We start from the raw sequence: 26,167 nt of genomic DNA, 5'->3' as shown, positions 1-26,167 counted from the left end.
TAGGGAGGTAAGTGAATTGGAAATGATGAATTCTCTGAGGCCCCTGCATAGCTATTCGAAGGAATTTCCTGTGACTGTAAAGGATTGGCACATATAAATAGGCCTCGGAGAGATTATCGCCATATAGTCATTCCTCTCTAATTAGGTTATTACTGAGCATATGGTCTCCATTTTAAATGTTTTGGGTTTTTTTATCCTCCAAAAAAAAAAAAAAAGTTAAGGCCGGGGCCCCACTGGCCGGAAACGCCGCAGTAAAAGTCGTGGCGTTTTACAGTACTTGCAAAGTCAGTGGGATTCATGCAAATCCCATGCCCACTTTGCGGAAAAAAATCGCAGCGCGGACACACTGCGATTTCCAAAACTGTTGCGGTTTTGAAAATCGCAGCATGTCAATTATATCTACAGAAACGTCAGCGGCTTTCCTATAGATATAATTGTAATAGAAGGTCCGTGGAGGAAAACTCAGTGAGCTTTCTTTTGAAAGCGCTGCGGGAAGAATCACAATGCATTCATGCCACAGTTCTTCCTGAAGTGCTTTAGCGCTGTGTTTCCGCCCAGTGGGGTCTTAGTCTTAGGAAGGCGAAATCTATCACAGCTTGTAATTGCCCCCTGGCTTGTGTACCAGAAACACCCTGGAATAGACACCTTGCCCTCTTTATGTAGATGGGACCCCTTCTATGGCCCCTTTGCTCCAGAACTCTTGATATTAACTGAAGAATCACGGTACCATAGCTCCTTACAGTCAAAAGGGCGTTCCTGACAGTCAGTCAGGTACGTCCTTCTCCACAGCAGCGCTTATAGAGCTATACTGTGAGACCGGGGAGGAACGCCTCCCTCCCTCTGCTCACAGTGCTCGTCCATAGACGAGTATTATCAGGAGGGGAGGGGGCGTTCCTCCCCGCTCACACAGCACAGCGCGATAGGCTCTGCTGTGAAGAAGGACGTACCTGACTGACTGTCAGGAATGCCTTTCTGACTGTAAAGAGCTACGGTACCGGGACCGATACTTGTTTACCCGGGGCACAGATCGGGAAAGCTGACAGTGCACTGAATTCAGCGCACTGTCAGCTTTCCAGCAGTATATAGAACTGCCTGTGCTCAAATTGGTGAAAGGCAGGGGACATCACATTGCAATTATTATTTAAAGAGGACCTTTCACCTCCTGGGACACATGCGGTTTAATACACTGCTGGAAAGCGGACAGAGCACTGAATTCAGCGCACTATTGTAATTCCCTTTCTGTGCCCCTGGTGAAGAGATATCGGTGCCGATACCGTATCTCTTCACTGTCAGAAGGGCATTTCTAACAGTCAGGAACAGCCTTCCTCACAGTAGCGTCTTTAGCGCTGTACTGTGAGAGTGTGCGTTGCTTACTGTCCATCGATGATGCAGAATGGTGCGTGAACACTATGGACGAGTACTATCAGGAGGGGAGGAGATGTTCCTCACCGCTCTCACAGTACAGTGCAATAGACGCTACTGTGACCAGGGGTGTTCCTGACTGACTGTATAAAATGCCTTTCTAACCGTGATGAGCTACAGTACCGGCACCAACAGCTCTTCACCAGGGGCAGGCACAGAACATGAAAGCCGATAGTGCACTGAATTCAGCACACTGTCGGCTTTCTAGCGGTATATAAAACCGCATGTGCCCCAGGAGGTGAAAGGTCCCCTTTAAAAGGGTTTTTGTCATGTCCTATACATAGAATAGGGGATAACTTGCAGGTCAGTGGGGATCTGTCCCCCACTGATCAGGAGAATGCTGAATGGAGTGATGGTTGGGCAGTATGCGCACTCCTCCATTCATTTCAATGAGAGTGCTGGCAATAGCTGAAGTACAGTGCTATCTTTGGCACTCCCATTGTAATGAATAAAGCCACATGTGCTTCCCAGAATCATTGCTCCATTCAGTGATCCCCACTAACCTGCAAGTTATCCCCTATTCTATGTATAAGGGATAACTTGCTTTAGGGGGAAAACCCCTTTATCTGTTACACCTGGCAGTAGCAGACTGACCTGTATTCTCTGGCTGTAAAGCTAATAGCTGCCATTTCATCTTGTTCTTACTGCACTGTACAAGAGAGCACACAGCCAGTGTCTCCTGCCTTAGTCTAAGTACGTAATATGCAGGTCAGGACTGCTCGTGTGCCCCCTGCTGGGATGGAGGCGGAGCTACAAATAACAGCCAGAAAGCCCCTCCCCCGAATCTCTGTTCGGCAGCTGCGCTGCTACTACAAAAGGAAAGTAAGTAAAGTTTTATCAGTGCTCCATAGCTGCCGCCCTAGCTCTGTCACCGTCCGTTCTGATTGTCAATCTGACAGTCCGGACCATCGTTCATAGCCTGGCTCAGTTTATGGTGGTGCAGTGCTGGAGCCAGGGGGCCCCTTAAGCTACCAGGGCCCTGGGCAAATGCCCAGTTTGCCCCCCCCTAACGCCGGGCCTGCATATAAGCTCCTGCTTGTGTATCAAGATTGTTGTTTCGGCGCCATCATGGTACACCTTCACCACTAAGGGACAGAGATCAATCCTGTATACAGTACAGAAAAGCCATCCCATCTGCCTCTATGGTAGCGGATACACCATTTTCCTGGGGATAGAGCCTGTCTCCATGTCTGTCACCTATGAGAGAAAAGAAAAATACACCTTGTCCTACTCTCTGTGTCCTATTTATGCCTGGGCATACCTCCCAACCGTCCCAATTTCTGCGGGACACTCACACTTTCCTGCCCCTGTCCCGCCGTCCCACGCAGCTCCCTACATGTCCCACTATGTACCTTTAGTGATTTACTGATCAATCATTCCTCCAATCACCGCCTGCTCCTATAACAGATAAGAGGCTGCGGTGTCCCGTGCAGTGAAGAGAGAAGAGATCCGTGTAAGGTACTGAGAAAGGAGGGGGAAGGGGGGATGAGATGCAGGAGAGAGAGAGAGTGTGTGTGTTTGTCATTACACTGGGGGCAGAGATGGAGGGGAGACATGAAACTGGGGGCAGATGAAAGGGGATATGAAACTGAGGGAGAAAAGGAGGGGGGGGGGGGGGAGAGATGAAACCGGGGGCAGAGATGGAGGAGGGGACATGAAATGGAGCAGATAAAGGGGGAACTTAAACTGGGGGACAACTGGAGAGGGCATTAAACCATGGGAGGAGCTGAAGGGGGACCTGTCTGCCTCTTGTTGTTCCCATTTTATGTGGAGACATATAATGTGCGGGTGACTGTAGGAGGATTATACTGTGTCGGGGGACATGGAAAATGAATGAGAATGGGCGGAGTCAACAAAGTGGGCGGGGCTAAATTTGCTGCGCCGCGATATGCGCGCCGCACATTTTGTCCCTCTTCCATTTGTTCAAAAGTTGGGAGGTATGCCTGGGGTCTGATTGGTTAATTGTTTAACTGCTGCTTAATTAACCTGTCTCTATGTGATTGTACCTAGGGAATTATAACCCATGTGTATTGCGCTGCCAAGGATGACCAGGAAATGAAAATTGCCACCAAGCATTAATGTACAAATTATTCTGTGTCTTTAAAGGTATTCTATCATTAGAGTCCTTTTTTGAGGTAATACCACATTGGAATAGCCTTAAAGAAAGGCTATTTGTCCCTTACTTTTATAATTCTGCTCCGTGCCGCCATTCCGTTTTTTTCCTAGTATGGAAATGAGTCTCCAGACAGCACAGGGGGCGCTTCATCTCTGCTGCCTGAAGACTCTCCAGCAACACCTCCATCTTCTTCAGCTGCGCCTCTCCGTCGCGTCATCCCCCAGTCGAGCCTGCATTCGGGATCGTACTGCATACTGTGCCTGTCAGTGGCCACAGTAAAATGGCCAAACAGACATTCACAGTCAGCTCTGCACTAAGCCCAATGGCAGAACCAACTGAGCATGTGTGGGATTTCGATCCCAAACGCAGGCTCAGCCGGGAGATGACGTTCAGGATGATGCGGTGGAGAGGCTCAGCTGAAGATGGAGGCGTTGCTGGAGAGCTTTAAGTGAAGCTCCTCAGTTACACTCCTTGCTGTCTGCGCATCAACTACCATGCATGCATCTGCCATACCCCATTTTACCATCGGTTGGCTTCAACTTCAGCGACTTCATGTAATTTTCTCCAGCTCTGACTTTATGGCTAGTGCTTTCTAACAGGCTGGCAGCCAGCTATAACATGTGAATAGTATATTATAAAAGTTATATCTTTTAGAGTAAAAAAAAAGAAAAACAGCAGTTGAAACAACAACAACAGAAAAGGTTAAATCAGCCACAGTACATTGCAGTGGAACTTTCATAGACATACCCTTAGAACTGCACATTATTGCTCCATTTCTGAGAAAAGTGTGTTTTTCGGAATATGCAAATGAACCCAAGAGCGAAAGAAGTGTGTCATAGTCTGGATGGGTTTAATTTCCAATTCTACCTCTTAGCCAAACCCCCACCTACACTGTTCCTGATCATTTGATTGACAACCTCTTTTTAGTCTCTTACCCATGACACATCTCTAGCATCTCTTGGTTGAGATACAGTACAGATACACAGACTGTTATCACCTGGGACTGTACTGTGCATGGAAAAATTGAAAAGAGACTTCAATCAAGTGTTAGAAGGCAGCGATGGACTGGGCTTTTGCCTAAGAGGCAGTTCCATTTTTCCACTTTATATTCTGAAAAGCTAATTTTTTCTTAAAGGGGCTCTATCATTGGGAAAAGTCATTTTTAACTAAGCACATACTTTAGAAAGTCTATTCCACACATACCTTTTGTATGTTAATTGCCTCAGTAGTTTTTGAATGAGCCTACTTTTATTCATACTAATTAGCCTCCAGCATGCACCCGGAAGTCTCAGCAAGCACTGTCTGCTATGTATGTGTGTGAGAGCAGGGAAGACTGCTGCTGCTGATGACTCATAAGCCTTCCCTGCTCTCACACATAGCAGAGAGTGCTCACTGGAGACTTCCGGGTGCATACTGGAGGCCAATTAGCATATGGATAAAAACAGGCTCATTCAAAAACTACTGAGGGGATTAACATACAAAAGCTATGAGTGGAATAGTCTTTCTAAAGGCTATCCAAGTATGGGCTTAGTTAAAAATGACTTTTCCAAATGATGGAGCCCCTTTAAAGGGATTCTACCACTATCTAAAGGCTATTCCGACGTCTAAAGCACAAAAAACAGTGTTTTAGTGGTAGAATCCCTTTAAAAAAGGAGAATCAATCTATGATTATAAAAGGTATAACTATGCTTATATGAGTTTTCACTGCAGACTACTGGGACTTGCTTAAGAACAGTTTCCCTGCTGACAGGCCTTCTTTAAGAGGCTTAGTCTGTGTGACTTATTTATCAATGTGTTCGACTGCTTCTTAATGGAATTGTAGATCTGCTGAATTGTGGAAGTGCTATACAAATCCACATGCTCTCTAGAAGAAAATATTGCAGAAATTGCCAGGGTTTTCAATGTGATTATTGAATCTTTCATCAAAATCTTACAAATTAATAAATGAGAGAATAGATTTAGAGGGGATGTTTCACCACAGACATTGGTGGCATATGACTAGGATATACCTCCCACATCCGATAAGCAGGGATCCCATGCAATTTTGTCTTTTGTTGGCTGTGTGTTTTAAAATTCCCACTAACTACCGTAGACATTGTTGACATGTTCTAGTGACTTGCCACTAACCCTTTAAGAACACAGGGTAGTTTGAGTGTTAATGCGTTTTTGGGCGTTATGTACTTGTTGAGGGATTAGATAGGTCCTATGAAAGACTTTCAGTGAAGATTCCATAAGGGTGACCTGCCAACTGCCCTTGTTGAGAGATGTGCAACAGTCAGTCCATTGGGCTGCGGTAGCGATGGAATCAAGATCCCATTCCCAAACTGCGGTCACAATTTTAACAGCAGAAATGCCACTGTAGCACCCATAATAGACGCATGCCATGTGACAGTGACCTGAGCTACACTCACAAGCAAAAAAAATAACGTACGTAGAAATGTCAGATTGCTGCAGTACTTGGCATGCAGTTATGTATGTGGAAGATATGTAAATTATGTGGTCTAATTAGACACTGGGTCTTGCCACAAGAGGGCATAAAAATGCTTCCCCCGTTGCCATGTAAAAAGCTTGAAAAGGCTACTTTTGGGTAGTTTATCTAGTGTTGACTTCTGGATATGCTTCATTAACACATTTGAAGACATTTTACTCAGTTGGCAGACTTTTTTGGGGGGGCGGGGGTCGCCTTTTTCGATTGAGAGAAGCATGTTTGTTTTGCTGAATCGCCATTGTGACCTAACTCTTAAAAAATATTGGAAATAGTGGTTACGCGAGGGAACATGAAAATGGAAACAGGCCTTGAACAGATCAGACAGACCACCAGTAAAGAGGATCCACTGACAAGCACAAGCAGCTCCCTGCATTTGCACTGGTGTCATGAACAAGAAGCCCAAACTGTTAACAGGAACTGAATTGTCTTGACAAATGATAACTCCAGGGTCTGCTTATAGGTATAGAGGTCTCACAGTGAGCACTTTAATCCTGCCTTTGCTGTGGAGCGACACACTGACCCAACGACTGAAAAATGAATAGAGAAAAGGATATGCATATGTCCAGTGTTCACCATTCACTTCTATGGGAACTATGGAGAAATAAATTCTTTAGAGAAGTGGAAATAGTTGGAGGCCTTGTTACAGATTTTCCATTGAAAAAACAGGCTTCAAATTATGCTTTTGTTTGAACGTTTAGAACACATGAATTCAATTATGCAATAACATTTCTGTGATTTAGTAGAACACCCTCAGACCAGGCTACTAGATTTGCCAATGTTTTGCATATTGTACAATATGACCAACAATCCAATGCAAGGTCTGTATGGAATAGAAATGTGTAATAGCAAATCTAAAACACCAGGGGTCAGTGATCATGAAAGCATTTCAGATAAATACTGTTCAATGAAGTGAGAACATTGGGTCCTAGAAAGTGGTAGAAAATAGTAGCACCCCTGCTCCTGTCAATCATAGGTTTTAAATACCCCAGATCACAAGCTCTATCTATTAGCAGCCATGAATTCATTTAACAAAGTTGGGGATTAATTCACTTTGATCTGGAGCTTGACATTTGTTTTAATTCTTAGCATATAATTTTATTGATCAGATAAAACTTTGATGAACATATTTATTAATAAATGCTCTACATGAGTAGATTTGTTTAACGGACATGCCAGCTCAACTAAAACTCAAACTTCTAAATCCAGGTCCAAATGTAAAACCTTTAGATTCGACAATTGCAGTTCCCTGGTGGAATCAAATCATGTTGATTTGCTAAGGGTGAATTCACACTGAGTAAACGCTAGCTTATTCTGAACGTAAAACATGTTCAGAATAAGCGGCGTCTAAAGCAGCTCCATTCATTTCTATGGGAGCGGGGATACGAGCGCTCCCCATAGAAATGAATGGGCTGCTTCTTTCACTCCGTGCAGTCCCATTGAAGTGAATGGGGAGTGCCGGCGTGTACGCTCCGGCATGAGCAGAGCTTGCCGTATACGCCGGCACTCCCCATTCACTTCAATGGGACTGCACGGAGTGAAAGAAGCAGCCCATTCATTTCTATGGGGAGCGCTCGTATCCCCGCTCCCATAGAAATGAATGGAGCTGCTTTAGACGCCGCTTATTCTGAACGTGTTTTACGTTCAGAATAAGCTAGCGTTTACTCAGTGTGAATGCACCCTAAGGGTGCATTCACACAGAGTTTTGTGGTGCTGTTTTTGCGACAAAACTTGTGTAAAGAAGCAGTGTTGTAAAACTGAATCCTATTGAGTTCAATGGGTTCCGCCTTACGCGCGCTACACATTGAAATCAATGGGTAAAAAAGCCTCCCATTGAGTTCAATGGGTAGTCTGCCTATTCATTATAGAATAAAATATAAAGTTATTACTCTCATCCACAAGGCTCTCCATAATGCCGCACCTCCCTACATTTCTTCCCTCATCTCTGTCTACCGCCCAACCCGTGCTCTCCGCTCACTCAATGACCTAACACTTACATCCTCTATTATCAGAACCTCCCATGCTCGTATACAAGACTTCTCCCGAGCTGCACCACTTCTCTGGAATGCTCTACCCCGGACAATCAGATTAACTCCCAACTTCTACAGTTTCAAACGCAAACTAAAGACGCATCTTTTCAGACAAGCCTATCACAATTCCTAATGCACAAAATTGTCTGAACACTGTATAAGCAATGCCGCCCCTGCTACCTCTTGTGTCACCCTCTCTACCTCATAGATTGTAAGCTCTTTTGAGCAGGGCCCTCAGTCCCATTGTGTGAAATGACGTTCTTTGTTATGTATGTCTGTATCTGAACCCTATAAATTGTACAGCGCTGCGGAATATGTTGGCGCTATATAAATAAAATGTATTATTATTATTATTTATTAGTCCATTAGGGATCCAAGAAAGCGGATTCCGTGTGTGTGTGTGTATATATATATATATATATATATATATATATATATATATATTGAAAGATGTGGAGTCAATAGCTAACATTTACCACTGTATGCCTATACAGTGACATATGTCACAGAGGATTCTGTAGGAAGCTTCACATTATTGAATATTCTCAATATATACCTAAAAGTAAACAAAAACAGACCCCTGATCTTATTTGCAAGCACTATTTTATGAGAGGAGTGGGATATTCAATACTCCTCTACAGAAGGTTAGGGCTCCACAGAAAATCAAATCATCTGTAAAGGAAATATTAAAGGGATTTTATCATTAGAATCTTTTTTTTTTTTTTAATCTAAGAATATGCTGGAATAAACTTAAGAAAGGCTATTCTTCTCTTACCTTTCTTTTTCTGATCTGTGCTGCCATTCCTGAGTAATTTTTTTTATTTTTTACATATGTATATGAGTTTTTGCCGAATACTCTCCAGTAACGTCTCCATCTTCTCCTGATGCCACAGCCAAAAGCACCAACTGCGTGCATCTGTCGGCCATTCTCCTGTGTCCGAACAAGTACTTGTGTAAGAGGCCACAGGAAAATGGCTGACAGACATGCGCAGACAGCGCTTTCGGGTGAAGATGCGTTGTTGGGAGAAGAAGATGGAGGCGTCGCTATAGAGAAGAATAGCCTTTCTTACGGATACTGCGACGTGTGCCTAGTTAAAAAAGGGATTCTAATGATAAAATCCCTTTAAAGAAACTTGTGTGTACCTTTTTTCAGAGAAAAAAAAAAAAAAAGTTTGGATCATTTGTAATAGAACAATTGTAATACTTTTAAATAAAATCTAGAGAAGCGTTTTGCATATAATTTTATTTATTAAAATACCATTTATATAAATATCATATCAGAAAATAAATTCTATGTTAACCACGCATATAGAACATCTTTTTAAAAGAATAGCAAAGTATGCTCAGTCACTGAAATCTGTATAACAAGTAATATACACTAGTTCTAGAACAGTAAAGATTAGTGTGCAAGATACATAGTTCATATAGACTGAAAGATCCATTTACAGCCAACATTCCCAAATCAGTCTAGCACCTTTCAGTATCCAGGACAGGCTGTGTTGTGTCTTCAAGAAACTGTCAGTGCCTTCTTTTTATATTAATACTATCACTTGAAAAAAAACAAAAAAAAACAACTTTGTTTATTTTTATAAAATTATTGTGTAATAATTCAGGATCTAAGAGGTTTCCAATCATTGGGAATTCTTACTTGAGGCAGAGTGTGACACGCAGTAGCTTAGTTGGGTTTTTCAGACACGGAGTTAAGTATATGAATATAGAGCTCCATTGCATTTTCCTTAACAGAGTATCCAGATATGGATGTAAACAAGAGGTAGTGCTTGGCCAGCCATATCCCTGAGTTCTGCTCTTGAGGAATTACATTACTGCACAATATGAATATTACAGACCGCGTTCACAATAAAGAATCGGTGAAACTTAACTTAGATGTATTTTATCTAAATGGCTGCCATGTAATACTGTATTTCCCCTTCGGGAACTTTCCCTGGCAAAACCAGATGTTTGCCAGGGTTACTAGTAGGACCCAAAATCATCAGTAGGTGTCTGTGGCGACTTCATTCTGAAAGGGATAGATCCTGATGAAATAACCTCTTTTAGGGCTAGTTCACACGGGGACAAGGAGGCGGATTTTGCCTCAAAATCCGCCTCCATACAATGGTGGTCTATGTAGAGGGCTAGCGTTTTTTTTTTATTACTCTAGCATTTTTTTTTTTTTGCTAGGCAAAAAAAAAAAGCGACATGACCTTTCTTCAGGCGTTTTCCGCCTGAAGAAAGCAATAGAAGTGAATGGGAAGTGAAAAACATGCGTTTTTTTCATAAAACCGCATCGTGGGTTTTTTTTGCAAAAAAAAACGCGAAGTGTTCACTGTACGGGAAGGGAAAACCGTCTGACGTTACAAAAAAAATGCTCCACAAAAAGTGCGGCAAGGTCCAAAAAACGCTTTCTAATTAGGAACTGGTTTTTTTCAGGACCAAAATAAGCCACACGTAATTTACATGTGAACTAGCCCTTAGGCCGTGGCCCCACGGGACGTAAACACCGAGATTTGCCCGCAGCAGAGACGCTGCGGAAAAAAATCACTGCGTTTTACAGTGCAAGCAAAGGGGATGAGATTCATGCGAATCCCATTCCCACTTTGCGAAAGAAATTGCAGCGCGGACACGCTGCGATTTCCAAAGCCGTTGCAGCTTTGCAAATCGCAGCATGTCAATTATATCTACGGAAGTGCCGGCGGCTTTCCCATAGATATAATTGTAACAGAAAGTCTTCAGAGGAAAACTCAGCGAACTTTCTGTTGAAAGCACTGCTGAAAGAACCGCAAAGTGTTCACACCGCGTTTTTTTCCGCAGCACTTTAGCGCTGCGATTACGGCCCGTGGGGCCTTAGCCTTAAGTGTTCTTAACCAATGTAGTTTTTATATGAGCCATGTTAGTTTTTTTCACATCTGTGTTGGTGGCTCCACTAGAAGCACTGTTGCACTGTTTTGTATGATGCACTGTATGATTCTGGGATCTCATGGAAATCCAACAAACCCGTATAGTCAATGGGGGTCTGTAAAGTATCATTTGTTTTCATATGAATAAATCAACATTTTTGTTGTTATCCTACAATGGAGCAGACAATAGAAATATTAGCACAAATGTGAACAATATTTGAGCCTACTAGCATGTAAACATTAAGAGGGACTGGCATAGCATGTATCTGATGGAATCATTGTCTGTAAACTACAAATAAGGTAACCTGTTATTTCTTGGTGAAGTCACCTTTCATTGCAAGCTCAGGACAGAGAAGATTCATGAGACAGTCAGCCATTGTCACAAGCACTGTCTTCACATCAAGTACATGTATTTACAGTACAGAGGATAATAGGATAATATGCATGCATGATATAGTACAGTGTATAGTGCTAATGAAGAAGCAGATCTACAACATTTCTATAAATACAGTACATTCAATGATTTATACAATCACATATCTTTGAGGTAATTTGACTTTTCATGTTATAAAGTGCATTAAAGTGGACTTGTCATTATGTGCACATCAAGAAATCAGATTTCACAAATGTGACTAGGCTTGTCATAGTAACTTCTGTCATTACCTTGCAAAAAAAAAAAAAAAAAATCGATTTTTCATATAATTGAAATATTATACAGATTTTATGTAAAACTTGACAGTACAAAATAAACCAAGTAAAGAATTCTGTAGTGTAAATCACAATTTCATAGTGACAGTTCCACTTTAAAGTATCCTTAACATCCGATCAATGCTGAAATGCTTTTATTACTGTAATGCTATATCCCACAAACAGGTATGGTACATACTGTATGGCAGTAAGTGCTGACTATATGGCGGTTCACTTTACTATTCATGTTGTGCTTATAGGACAACGGACTAAGATTACTGCTGTTCATTTAGTAATCCTCTGTTAATACACATACCATAATTGGATTGTTTTATATAGCAATGTTTATAGGATTATAGAATATATCTTTGAAATGCTACCTAGTTACTGCATCCTCCAATTTCCATTAGACATCAGAAGACTGACTTCCTAGTTTCTTAACAATAAGATTGACAAGATGATTTACCTTCATTATGCTGGGGCCCCACGGGCCAGAAACGCTGCGATTTCTGCTGCGGGAAAATCACAGCGTTTTACAGTACTTGCAAAAAAAAAAAAAAAAAACCCTCATCCCTACTTTGCGGGAAGAAAAAAAAACAAAAAACATTGCAGCGAGGACATGCTGCGATTTCCAAAACCGTTGCAATTTTAAAAATCGCAGCATGTCAATTATATCTACGGAAACGCCGGCGGCTTCCCCATAGATATAATTGTAACAAAGTCCGCGTAGGAAAACTCTGAACTTTCTGTTCAAAGCGCTGGTGGAAGAACCGCGATGCGTTCACACTGCGGTTGTTCCCGCAAAGCTTTAGCGTTGCGTTTACGGCCTGTGGGGCCTTAGCCTTAAAGGGTTTGTCCTTTTGAATTTGTTATAGGCCAGAATATAATGCTGATCATGTGTGGTCCCAATATACTCAGGATCCAGTATCTTCAGCAGTGAGTAGTAATTTTACCAAAAAGGAATTAAAGCATATATTAGTGGCCATGCAATGAGCATGTAAAAGGTGGCACTAGGTCTTCCAGACCAAGGTCTGCTCTGGATTGAGGGATCCTGAACACTATGCTAGTTTGAGGTTTAGGCTAAGACAACACTCAGCGGATTGCTGCCACTGCAGAAAGCAGCATTTTTCACAGAAAGTCTGCAGAGTTTTCCTATGTGGACTTTGTCTCAATTACACCTATACAAAAAAAAGTCAGCATTTCCATAGGTATAATATACTACAATTTACAAAAACACAACAGTTTTCCTTGGATGTGTTGATGGGTTTAGCCAGAATCCCATTCACTTTGCAAGTACTGTAATATGCAGCATTTTTTGCTGCAGTGGAAACCTTGCTTTTTTGCAACGTGGGGCCCTGACCATAATCTGTATTCCTCCCCTAATGATGGTTACTTATATGTTAATTAATCATTACAATTGCATCTATAGAGTTGTTTTTTTTCACTGACGTGTTCCAGTTTTGTGCTATTCAATGCTATCCAATTGCATATTGTGATAAAATCATGTTTTGCTATTTATACATAGTTATAACTGATGGAACTAAGGCTTCTAGCACAAATAGGGGCACAAAACGGGGCAAAGTGTACATAGCTTCTAAACTAATACATGTGCACCATATTTAACAATGAGGTGCGCCTACATCATAAATAGACACCACTGTAAAACCAGCCAAAAATAAGGCACACCTGCAAAAAATATGGCGAAATAAGGGGCAGATAATAAATAACCCCACTGTTTTTGTGACTTTAAGCTTGTAAAAAAGCAGTGAACTTAATTTGTTTCTTTAGAATCTTTTATTGTCTTGTATTTTTTTGGTGATACCTCATTTAACACCATTTTAGAGTAAGTTCACACTGGGTTTTTGGACCGGATTTTGAAACAGGGGCTACCTCATAATCTGGTCCAAAAAACGGCTAGTCGTACATCCAGTTGCAGCATTCCACTCCAGACTAGGCCCAAATCAATGGGCCTCGTTGGGAGGGAGGTGTTGTGCTGCAGAATCGGTGGCAAGAAAGGGCAGGCTGCTTTTGTTTTCCGCGAACAGCACAAAACCGCTAGCGGAAAAAAGAAGTGAACGGCTCCCATTGAAGTCAATAAGAGGCGCTTATTTTGGACCAGATTCTGAGACAGATTCTGCATCAAAATCCGGTCCAAAAATCCCAGTGTGAACCCAGCCTTAGGCGGAGGCCTCATATTCCATAAAAACTGTCTTTTTGTTGCAGATTTTGCTGTGGTTTTTTGAGCCAAAGGCAGGAGTGGAATGAATATAAGAGCTTCCTTTATATTTCCTATTCTTTTTGAAGTCACTCCTGACTTTAGCTAAAAAAACCGCAGCAAAATCTGCAACCAAAAAGCAGTTTTTCCGTAATGTTCGCTGCACGTTTCACCCACAAGCTAACGGCCACTACATTGAATACCTCTTGCTTTTATGTGCTACTCAGCTGAAATGCTGCATAGTAAAATGTTACTCATTACTGCAAATAAAAAAAAAAACCATGTACTTCGTAATTAAAAAAAAAAAGCATCTTGTGAACCCCGACTAAACACCTGTATAGGAGATTTCATCATGCATCATCAGTTAATTTAGCAATTTCCATAGGACTCAAAATGACTAAAATAAGAATTATAATTGTTTGTTAGTTAATAGTCTAACTAGTTATTATATTACAATGTATTACCAAGCCACCATATACAGAGTATATACAAAAGAACTATTTTACATTATAATCAGGAATATTTCATTTTGTATGGTCATATAATATTTTGACCTAGAGTACCAAGTAAAACTTCTGACAGTGTTCTTTATATTTCAGTATTAATTCCACGCAGTAAGTGTTCTTAAAGGGCTAGACGGATTGAACGTCTGCACATATTAATTGGGTCTGGGTTATTAAAGCTAGAAGCACAGGTGAAAGCGTGTTATGACAACACGCTCTGATGGAAGCATTGCGTGTCCAGGATCATGTTACATCATGTGTCGACGGTTTAACCACCATCAGTATCGAGCTTAGGTTTAACATTTCTTGCGCAAAAAATAGTAACAACACCAGGTGCAACTTTCCATTCTGAGTTAGATTTCTGCTGCAAATTCTCCTGAATAAAATTGATTCAATGTAAAATAAAGTGCACTTCATGAAGATTTCTCATTCCTGTCGTTGTTTACAAATAAAAAAACGTAAGCTTCATTACAAAAATTCCATGTAAACATTGAGTATCAAGTGGATATAATTAGAACAGGTCTATATTCAGTGCAAGTATTGTGCAAGCTGCTCATCTGAGTAAATGTCCACATACACCTTAAATAGACAAGTGCTTCTCCCCTTCCCTGTGCTGTAAAGAAAACATGGAGACTAGATTAGAAGACAAGTTTCATAAGGTCACAGCCTGTAATCTATGGACATTACCATATTACAAACACTTAAGAAATGATGTGCAATACTGGATTTAAAGAAAGAACAATATGCAAAACTTTCAATGCATTGTTCCACAATGTATTTTAACAGAATGGCACTGTCAAATATGTTACTGCTAGAAATACCAGATATTACCGTAGAGTCATAAACTATACTTTCTATGCCAAGGTACAAGCCTTCTATATTTTAATCTTTTTATTGTAAAATGCTATGGCATACACAATGTAAATATGGCAGAATCAATATATATATATATATATATATATATATATATATATATATATATAGTAAAATAATTTTTGATTCCCTGTTCTCTAAGTCAGCAGTATCTAATAAGCCAAGTGCACAATCTATAGCTGTATTACCATTTTGAAAGCATCATAGTAACTATTTATATACCACTTCTGCTCAGCTGTCATAGACTCATAGGCTTGCATAGTAGGACACTTGCACTGCAAAAATAGTAGCATTTGGCTTTATGACAATATGCTGTGTACATAACTAAGTCCATTATAACCTGTTATGTGCTTTGTCCTTATTACAACAGACAAATGTCTGACAACATAGTGTATTTTATTCTATTTCTAGTAAGATAATTGAGCTTATATAATTCCATATTTGTACGCTATATAGAAATAAGGGCCACTACTGTTTGCTTTTCACTTATCTAAAGACTATTAGATTAATACTTACTATTTTTCTCTGATTGCTGAGGCAAAAAGTGCAGATAGGTTTGGGAGCTGTACTGGTGACAGAAGCTCTGTACTGTAGACATGGCTGTCCATCCATGCAGTCCTCTCCCAGTAGCAGGATGTTGGCTAGATGAGAAATGTAACTAGAAGCCAGCCTCAGGGTTTCTATTTTGGACAACTTGCGGTCTGCAGGCTCTGTGGGGATTAATGTCCTGAGAGCAGTGAAGGCTGTATTCACACTGTGTGTTCTGTCTCTTTCCCGTGCATTGGCAGCTTGTCTTTGTTTGCTGACTCCAGACAATTTACTCTTCCTCTTCCTTTTGCCTCTGTTGTCTCCGGATGGGCTGCTGTAACCCCCATCATCTCCTCCACCAACAGATTTTTCTGAACTGTCGCTTGCACTCTCAAGATCCTCAGCATCAGATAGTAAACCACTACTACAGTCTACAGGTTGCCCAATACCACTGCTCACACACTTCATGGTCCTGCAGTCTATGCCTGTAGCCTGTGCCTCTGTCCTCATGAGCAGCAACATCCCCCGGGCTCCCATCACTTTTATGCACTGCAGGCAAGTAGCACCTGTTGGTAGCGAGCAACTCCACTTGATCCACTGACACCTCAGCAAGTCATTTTTTGAATGGTTGCTCCATTTAGACTGAGCATGTGGTCGCTTCGAAAGGCAAGAAAGGTGGGGTTGGTGGACAGTTATGGAGGTTGGGGCAATGGCACCATCCTAAGCAGTGCACCTGTTCTTGTTGTCATGTTGTGGGTAACAGCTAAAGACAGAAGCCCTGTATCAAAAGTGAGTGAGAGGAGACAGGCGGTGTGCTAACTAGAGTGTCAAGTGAATCTGTACAACCTACACAAGTTCAAACTATCAACCAATAACATCAGAACCTAACTTTTCAATAGTATATGAACTATGACTACTTTTATTATAATAGTATGATATTTTTTTCTAAAAATCCTAATGTTTTATGCTTATTAACACCGCCCCACGTGACAAAATAATCTAATGGCCAAAAATAAGCACGCACCTTGAGCAAGAAAGGTCTGCAAAGCATCACAAAAAATATTGCAGACAAAAAAAAACTATTACAAGTCACCCCTAAAGGCACATACGCATTTTAAAGGTTAATATTGCTAATGTAGATTGTATATAAACTGACTACTGTAGTACAAGTATATAAAGCAAATTCTGTATAGATCATGAGCACTGCAATGTTAAATAGAGTGGGCATTGCAACCTTGTTAAAAATGTTGCAGAAACAGAAGATGCTTACAACATGCTACTCTTCTATCTCTTAGGCCGGGTTCACACAGGGTTTTTTGGTCCGGAAACTAAGGCAGTGCACCGGCATCCAGTCGCGGACTCCGCTCCGGATTAGGCCCAATGAATGGGCCTAGTCGGGAGTGTCTTCAGTCTTCAGGCGAATTTGCCTGAAGAATGAGCATGTCGCTTCTTTTTTCTGGGAGCCGGAACAAACAGCTCAAGGAAAAAAGAAATGACCGCCTCCCATTGATTTCAATGGGAGCTGTCTTTCGGTCAGGATTTTGAGGCAAATTCGGCCTCAAAATCCTGACCAAAAAACTATGTGTGAACTCAGCCTTACAACGACACTCACTGGATAGCATAAGAGTTCCTTAGCCTCTGGAAATGTACTAGTGGGAAAATCTACTAGTGAGGTCAGGTATGCTACACTCAATGCATTACTGAGAATTCATTTTCCAGGCACACATATCAGTGAGTCAGACACAATTCACAGTAAGTAGAATCAGAGACATCATTTAAGCTCCTGGGCCCTAATGCAAAATCTGTAATGGGTACCTGCGTACCTTTGCCATTTAGCATAGTGCTAGATTTTATGTGGCAGAGGGACCTTTAGTACCCCACAAGGTCGAGGGCCTGGTAGCGACTGTTACTTCTGCATACCTTATAGCTACAACTGTCTCTGCTTGTTGGAATAACATATGTGGCCTTTCATTCATCTGACTGTGACTGGAAAGGAGGGGGCCTTTCTCTCACTCTGTCCCCTAGACTGGGTCTGCTTGGTATTGCAAAAGTATTCCACTACCAATTAGTTTACCTGATGTCTCAGTCTCACTCTTCACTAAGTTTCTCATCGTAAACTGCCTGGACCAGACCTCACAGGCTCTTGCTCCATCCTTTTTTGTTATACAGTTGTTAAATTAGGAGTCTTTACTTTACAGACTTCTCTGCTATTGACCTTGCCACAGCCTGTTGGAACTTTTCCCGTGGCAGCTGCTTTGGCCTGCATGTTCTGACCTGGTTAGAGTTTGTCTCTTACACTATACCTTAATAGCTAAAGGCACCCAAAACTGTATCAGGGCAGGTTCACATCTGCGCCCCAGTCTCCAGTTTAGCCAATCTGGATGGTTTCCATCTTCTGTCCCGGCAAAACTGGTCAAGAGACGGAAACCCGGCTTAGCTATCCTCCTATCAGAGTCCCTCCTCCCCTTATCCACACCTTGAACAAGCTGGGAATTTTCTAGTTTCATCTGTGCCTTGGAAAGGGGAATATTCCACAGATGGCCAAGGCAGCTGTCCAGGTCACACTCTCTAATGTCTGACTGCTGAAAAAGTCATAAAGCAATAAAATTACCTTGACAGTATGTCTTGCGTTGATGGCTGGAAGAAATATTTTCACTCCTAACATTACTTGTATACACACATGCCAATGCAATAGACTGACAAATGTATAAAACATTCATTGAAGATATTGTAAGAAGGTGATAGGTAAGGTTCTGGAAAGTCGCTATGTCTCGCCCAGATTCCTCACTTATGTGTGGTAAGTATGGTTACAATATAAGTAAAATGTAACCAAATCTCAGCTGTGAGATATGTCTTTTTCTGTTGGTATGTAACCAGTTCTTGTTCTACTAGGGAGGGGCCCTCAAGCTTAGGTGGGAGCATGACTTCATTAAAGACCCATAGTCCTCAGCCCTAGGCAGTTCCTGGGAAGAGTGGAGGAGTTTGGTTCTTTCCCAGCCTTCTGAAGGCTGATAAGACTCAAGTGTGATCTACTGCGTTGTTTTTGCCCTCTATGTTTACCATGTGACTGAAGCTAACCACCTGTACAGTTAGCATACTTTCTGTGTTTAGTTAGAAGCTCAGGCCCAGTTCACATCTACGTTCAGGGAGTCTGTTTGTGGACCTCCCGAATGGAAACCTATACGCATTAAAAACAGTTACTTAAGGAAACCCGTGACCTCATAGACGATGACGAACCTTTTAGAGACCGAGTGCCAAAACCCACTAATTTATTGCAGAGTGCCAACACGGCAATTTAAACTTAATACTTTGCGGATCCACAATTGCGGACAGTTATGAACCCACAAATTACAGTAATGTGAATGGGGCTTTATAGAGTTATCAATAATACAAACAACTTTGTACTGAAATGTAAAGTTATTTGCATTTAGTACTTTGAACAATTAATATTCACCATTTACATCACACAGGATCTGTTTTATAGTGACTGCAATGTTATTACAGCCTGTACTAATATCACATCTGCTAAAAACAGATACTGTGTGATATAAATAGTGAGGGGACCCCAGACAGTATTATATGCTCCGCAGTGCTCCCCTACAGTATTATATGCTCTACAGTAGGCCCAACACACAGTATTATGTTCTCCACAGTACCCCCCCAGTGTTATATGCTCCACGGTAGGCCCCCCCCCACACAGTATTATAAGCTCCATAGTAGCCCCCCACAGGATTGTATGCTGCTTAGTGGCACCCACACACAGTATTATATGCTTATCAATACGCCCCCCCCCCCCCCCGAATTACATGCTCCATAATAACCCTCCCACAGTATTAAATGTTCCTCTATACCCCCACACACACAATATTATATGCTCCTCAGCATGCATCCTCCCAGTATCATATGCACCTCAGTACCCCCCCCCACAGTATTATATGCTCCCTAGTACACCCCCCCACATACAGTATTATATGCTCCTCAGTATGCACCCACCCACCCCCCCCCCAGTATTATATGCTCCTTAGTACGCATCCCTCCGGTATTATATGCTTCTCAGTGTCACTGACACACACTGACTGACAGACACACACTGACTGATTGACACACTTACCCATGCAGAGCCGCCAGCGTCCACTTATTTTTGACTGTGAGCGCTGATGACTCACGTCATCGAGCCCGCATCAAACTCTGCAGTCAGTGTGGGCCGCGGTCACGCGATCTGTCGCCTACACTGACAGCTTTCAGCTGTATGTGCATTTCAATACATACAACTGAAGGCAGCAATCGCTCATCAATGGGGAATCCTGTACCAGATTAATGAGCAATCTGGGCGACCGCACGTATGCCAGCATAGAGGGCTCTGTGTGCCCTCTCTGGCACGCGTGCCATAGGTTCGCCATCATTGCCATAGACTATAATGGGGTCCGTGTGGTTTCCGCTCAGTTTCTGCACAAAAAATGTGGAAAGAAAAGTGCTGCTTGCAGGATTTTCAAGTGTACATTTACTAATTGCCTCTAGGGTACAAACACTACATGTTGTAATACGGGTATATTTCTTTTTTTTTTTGTGTAGTGGCCCCATAAGAATTGTCCAGTTTTGCACTGGTGTATTTTGTATATCATTTGTGTGTGTGTCCATAAGCATCTCATTTCGGATATCAGTGAAAAACCTGCGATCAGTTGTTATGGAGACCTGGAGTAAAGCTGTGTGTATGTGACCTTGTGTAACAGTGTCATCCACAGCGCCCTGCCCCTTTAAAGCTGACATAAAGCAGTGAAGAAAAATGTCTGCGTTGCTATGGAAACCTGGAGTAAAACTCTAATATGTGGTACTCTGTGCAGAGCTGTGTATCTAATCCTCCAGCATGTGTAATTGTGTGTAGATGCGCATATCTAATCCTGCAGCATGTGTAACTGTGTGCATTGGTGCGTATCCAATCCTCCGGCATGTGGCATTGTGTGCAGTGACGCACATCTAATCCTGTGGCATGTGGAACTGTGTGCAGATGTGCGTATCTAATCCTCTGGCGTGTGGTATTGTGTGAAGACATGCATATCTAATCCTCCAGCGTGTGGTACTGTGTGCAGACGTACATATCTAATCCTCCGGCCGGCGCGTGGTACTGTGTGAAGACGCATGCATCTAATCCTCTGGTGTGTGATACTGTGTGCTGATTTGTGTATTTAATCCTCTGGCGTGTGGTACTTTGTGCAGACGCGCGTATCTAATCCTCTGGCATGTGGAGCTGTGTGCAGATGCGCGTATCTAATCCATTGGCGTGTGGTATTGTGTGCAGTTGCACGTATCTAATCCATTGGCATGTGGAACTGTGTGCAGACGCGTGTATCTAATCCTCTGGCGTGTGGTACTGTGTGTAGATGTGTGTATCTAATCCTCTGGTGTGTGCAACTGTGTGCAGACGCACGTATCTAATCTTCCGGCATGTGGTACTGTGTGCTGACTTGTGCATCTAATCCTCCAGCGTGTGGTACTTTGTGCAGATGCATGTATCTAATTCTCTGGCATGTGGAACTGTGTGCAGACGCGCATATCTAATCTTTTGGCGTGTAGTACTTTGTGCACATGTGCGTATCTAATCCTCTGGTGTGTAGAACTGTGTGCAGATGCGTGTATCTAATCCTCTGCCGTGTGATACTGTGTGCTGACCTGTATATCTAATCCTCCAGTGTGTGGTACTTTGTGCAGATGCATGTATCTAATTCTCTGACATGTGGAACTGTGTGCAGACGTGCATATCTAATCTTTTGGCAGGTGGTACTTTGTGCAGACACATGTATCTAATCCTCTGGCGTGTGCAACTGTGTGCAGACGTGCGTATGTAATCTTCTGGCATGTGGAACTATGTGCAGAAGCGCGTATCTAATCCTTCGGCTAGTGTAACTGTGTGCAGACGCGAGTATCTAATCCTCTGACATGTGATACTGTGTTCTGACCTGTGTATCTAATCCTCTGATGCGTGTATCTCAGCTTGGATATCAGTGTTGGATTGTGTATGTGGAGTGACCATGTGTATTGCAGTTGCAATATGAGTGAAAGACTTGAAGGTTTGTTTTAGCTAATTGGGGAGGGGGGGGGTCAGGGTTTTGGGAAAGCTGTATCTCCGGAACGGTATGTCCGAGTGAGTTGGGTTCTCGGTTCTCATCTTAAACCTCCCCGGACACCTGAAGTATCTGTGTGCTAAATTTGGTGAAGATCGGTCCAGTCGTTTGGTTGCTCATAAAGAACAGACAGACAGACAGGAATTCATTTTTATAATATAGAGAGATAAACTACACAATAACATACAACATATTGTAATCAGTGGACAAATCCTTTAAAGGGATTCTATCATTAGAATCCCTTTTTCTACAAATACTATATACTAAAGGCTATTCTTCTCCTACCTTTGTTATTCTGCATCGGCAGCTCGGATCAGAATAACAAAAGTAGGAGAATTATAGCCTTTCTAAAGGCTGTTCCGATGAGGTATTTGTAGAAAAAGGGATTAAGTATAATTGCTAGAGGAGTAAAGTGTGTCAACCACGATTTACTCTTTTACAGTAACTTTGCATTATGTTGGTCATGTTAACTTTGAGCTCTCAGTCACATAATCTGATCTCTGATGTGAAGGATTTGAATCCCTGTGGCAGTGGGACTTCACCTGGGAAAATTTCTTAATTGTTGGCTTACTTGTGCTTTGAAAGAAGGAATGTTCTACATGACTGTACATTCAAGGTTAACTAAAAAAAAAAAAATTATATCTGTTTATATTTAGTCTTTCTATAAAATAATCCCATAATGCATACACTGTGTTATAAACATGGTGTTAGGGTCTGGGGTTGCTAGGTGGGGTGGCATAGACACACAAGTCCAGTTTCTTTAGTCCAAAACAAAGGTAGAGTTTATTTTCACTCAAAAAAGGTAGTGCAGCAACAAAAGGAAACAATACAAAAATAAATCCCTGCCCGGCTAGGCTGTAACTAAACATGGAATAGGTTACCTCACCTATAATAGCAGAAATCAAAAGCCAGTTGAATAATTCAGGACACAGCTCCAAAAAAATGACCTCTCTGTTTGGCACTCCAGTCAAGCTCTGCCAAAGTCTGCTGCTGGAGCTGACTTCTTAAGCCTCCTTGATGAGGAGACTCTCAACAGCTGAGTCACTGCCGGAACATTCCCAAAGTGTGGACTGGAGGGGGGTGGAATGACAGGTCCCACTACCAACCTACCTGCCATTCCTAAAAATCCAGCCCAGTAACTGGAACTTTGAAATAACACTAAGCAGACAGACTTATCTGCTGAGAACCAGTCTTCCGGAGTTTTTTCATCTCACCCACCTTAGTAGTCTGGGTGAGATGTACACCCCCTCCATTACCTGGCCGTCCATCGGCTTACAATGGGTAGAATATCATCTGCTCCATTACAGTTTATCAGCAGGCTAACAACTTTTTAACCCTTAAAGCTGAGGATCCACGTTAAGCCTAAAGCTCCATGCATCAAATCGATACAAAAAACACTATGGAAAAGACCACAGCGCTAAGGCACAAGGTCTATTAGTTGTGGTGCAACAAACATGGCAGTGGAGGTGGCTTGTATACTTCGTAATAGTGAGATAACAGATACGACGCGCATTACACAAGTCTGGAATGATTGCCCGAAAAAACAGATGATCAAGCCTTGACTTTAATATTGTCATAAAAAGCGTTGGCTTGAGTTTGTAAAAAAGTACAAAAAGTGGACAGTAGAAGACTGGAAACGGGTGATTTGGAGTGATAAGATGATAGTCAATAGACTGGGCTCTAATGGGTACAAATTGGTCTGGAAGGACAAAGGGGGCTAACAGATTGAGAAATTGTAGGAACTGTCAGGTTTGATGGAGTAAGATGATATGGGGTTGTTTCACGGCCAAAGGTGTTGGATTCTTAACCAGGATTAATGGTGTTCTCAATGTTGAGCTATATGTTAGTATCCCACAAGACAAGTAACTTCATACACTCAAGTACTATAGGTATGAAAAGGATGACATAGTGCTCCAGCAGGACAACGATCCAAAGCATATGTCAAGATTAGCTAAGAAATGACAATGAAGTAGAGGTGCTGGAATGGCCTTCACAGTCCCAAGACCTCAACACTTGTGGATAGAGTTGAAGAAAAATCTATACTCATACCCAAGTGAGTCAACTAGTATGCACCAACAATGAGCTGGGACCTTGTATCAGATTTTGTTCGAGACATGGTTGATCGAGAGCATGCTCAAAAGGATCCAGTCAGTGTTGAAAGCCAAAGGTGGATTTACAAAATACTAACAAAATAATAAACGTTTAGATTTTTAGGTGCCAAACAGTAACAATTCAGATAGGGTGCATTCACACGATGTAACGTGCAGCGTGATCTGGCACATATACACGTGCCGGCAGATTACGCACTCAAAATGCTCCCATTCATTTCAATGGGAGTTAGGATCATATACGCCGCGTTAACTCCCATTGAAATGAATGGGAGCTTTTATGGCGCGCAAACTCTGACACGACGTATACGTGCCAGATCACGCTGCACGTTACATCGTGTGAATGCACCCTTAGATGACAAGAATCTGCATAACTAATTATATGCTAAATAGTTGCTAAATTATATGCTAAATTATAAGATAGCCAAGATGGTTGTCTATAAAATGATGGTAGTCTCACGTCTGAAGCCAGGGCCGCCACCAGGAATTTTGGGGCCCCATACACCCTAAGTGTCTGGGCCCCCCCCCCCCCCGCCCCGCCATTTTAACACCACTTTATTTTGTGACATACCAATTATGTATTACCTCCCAATGAATTTAGCTCTGCCCACTTTTCTGTTGACTCCACCCATTCTCATTCATTTTCATGTGCTCCCACACAGTATAATCCTCCTACAGTCACCTGTAAATTATATGCCCCCCCTCCATCTCTCCCCCAGTTTCATATACACCCTACCTCTGCCCCCAGTTTCATGTCCCCCCTCCATCTCTGTCCCCAGTTTCATGCTGTTCTCCCCCTTTCAACTGCCCACAGTTTCATGTCCCCCCATATCTGCCCCAGTGTCATGCCGTTCCCCCCCTCATCTGCCCCAGTGTCATGTCATTCCCCCTTCATCTGCCCCAGTGTCATGTCATTCCCCCCTTCATCTGCCCCAGTGTCATGCCATCCCCCCCCCTTCATCTGCCCCAGTGTCCATGCCATTCTCTCCCCACCCCCTTCATCTGCCCCAGTGTCATGCCATTCTCCCCCCCTTCATCTGCCCCAGTGTCATGCCATTCTCCCACTTCATCTGCCCCAGTGTAATGCCATTCTCCCCCCTTCATCTGCCCCAGTGTAATGTCATCCCCCCCCTTTCATCTGCCCCAGTGTCATGCCATTCTCTCCCCACCCCCTTCATCTTCCACAGTGTCATGCTGTTCCCCCCCTCCCCTTCATTTGCCCCCCAGTTTCATGGGCCCCCTTCGTTATGTTAAACACAAAACAAACACTTATTTACACTCACCCCCTTCCTTCATCGCTCCCTCGCCGCTCCTCTCACTCCACTGACAGGTGTAAGCGCGATGTGACGTCATCACATCGCGCCTACACACGCCGAAGCCGGGCGCAGCATTAAAACAGGAGCTGAGCTGAGCTCCTGCTTTAATCACCTGTGTATTCAGATCATCGGCGTCCGACGGATGCTGATGAGCTGAAATCGGGACAGGCAAGTGCCGGGGGGCCCCAAGAGGTTCTGTGGGCCCTGGCACTTGCCCGACTATACTATAGTGACACCGGCCCAGGGCACAATTGCTGCTGCGGGCGCCAGCCAAAACCGGGCCCCCCCCATTTTTCAATTTGGCCGGGCCCCTGACACCAGTAGCGGTAATACTGCCCTATCGGCGGCCCTGTCTGAAGCTGTAGTGGATGGTGAGATATGGAGCCTGGAAGTCACAAGTTGAAAACACTGCTAGGGCCCGTTCACACGGTGTAAACGCGCATGTATTTTGGAAAAATACACATATAAAACATACTCAATAAAACTCCCATTGACTTCAATGACATTTTTTTACACGTGTAAATAAACACGTCAAAATACACGTATGAAATATCATTGAAGTCAATGGGAGTCTTAGTTTTACACATGTATTTTGCCTAAATACATGCACGTTTACTCCATGTGAACAGGCCCTTACCCTTTTGCTTGACAACGTATGGGCAGAGGGCCTCATTCTTTATTCACTTGTTTAGATTACATTTTAATTGTTATTTCCCACATTGTAATGTGCTACAGTATTTATTAGTGCTGTAAAAAAACATGATTAGTTTTTATTTTGTTAGGCCTTATATCGTTCGTTGATTACATGTCTTCTAATATTAGGAGCATTACATTACATAGACATTCTGACTTTGGTGTGCTTTAACCGTTT

The 26,167-nt window shown here is 42.5% G+C and overlaps 1 protein-coding gene across 1 annotated transcript; it reads right to left on the bottom strand.

Moving 5' to 3' along the window:
* Nucleotides 1-14,243: 14,243 nt before the first annotated feature.
* LOC142195396 (transcription factor 15-like) lies at nt 14,244-16,343 on the bottom strand. The gene is made up of 2 exons (XM_075265152.1): nt 15,742-16,343; nt 14,244-14,965 (listed from the first exon to the last, which is right to left on the bottom strand). The coding sequence occupies exons 1-2, from the start codon at nt 16,288-16,290 to the stop codon at nt 14,933-14,935; spliced, it is 582 nt and encodes a 193-aa protein (XP_075121253.1). The 5' UTR covers nt 16,291-16,343; the 3' UTR covers nt 14,244-14,932.
* Nucleotides 16,344-26,167: the final 9,824 nt, after the last annotated feature.

The sequence above is a fragment of the Leptodactylus fuscus genome, chromosome 2 (assembly GCF_031893055.1).
Source record: "Leptodactylus fuscus isolate aLepFus1 chromosome 2, aLepFus1.hap2, whole genome shotgun sequence".
NCBI lineage: Eukaryota > Metazoa > Chordata > Amphibia > Anura > Leptodactylidae > Leptodactylus > Leptodactylus fuscus.
The sequence above is the reverse complement of the archived record's forward strand: the minus strand, read 5'-3'. Positions and strand labels throughout refer to the sequence as shown.

What these genes read in the sequence shown, in the direction of transcription:
- LOC142195396 (XM_075265152.1), bottom strand. Translation starts at nt 16,290, where the DNA reads ATGGGAGCCCGGGGGATGTTGCTGCTCATGAGGACAGAGGCACAGGCT. An exon ending in TCAGCAATCAGAGAAAAATA is followed by an intron (nt 14,966 to 15,741) that starts GTAAGTATTAAT and finishes TTTTCTTTACAG; the next exon opens with CACAGGGAAGGGGAGAAGCA.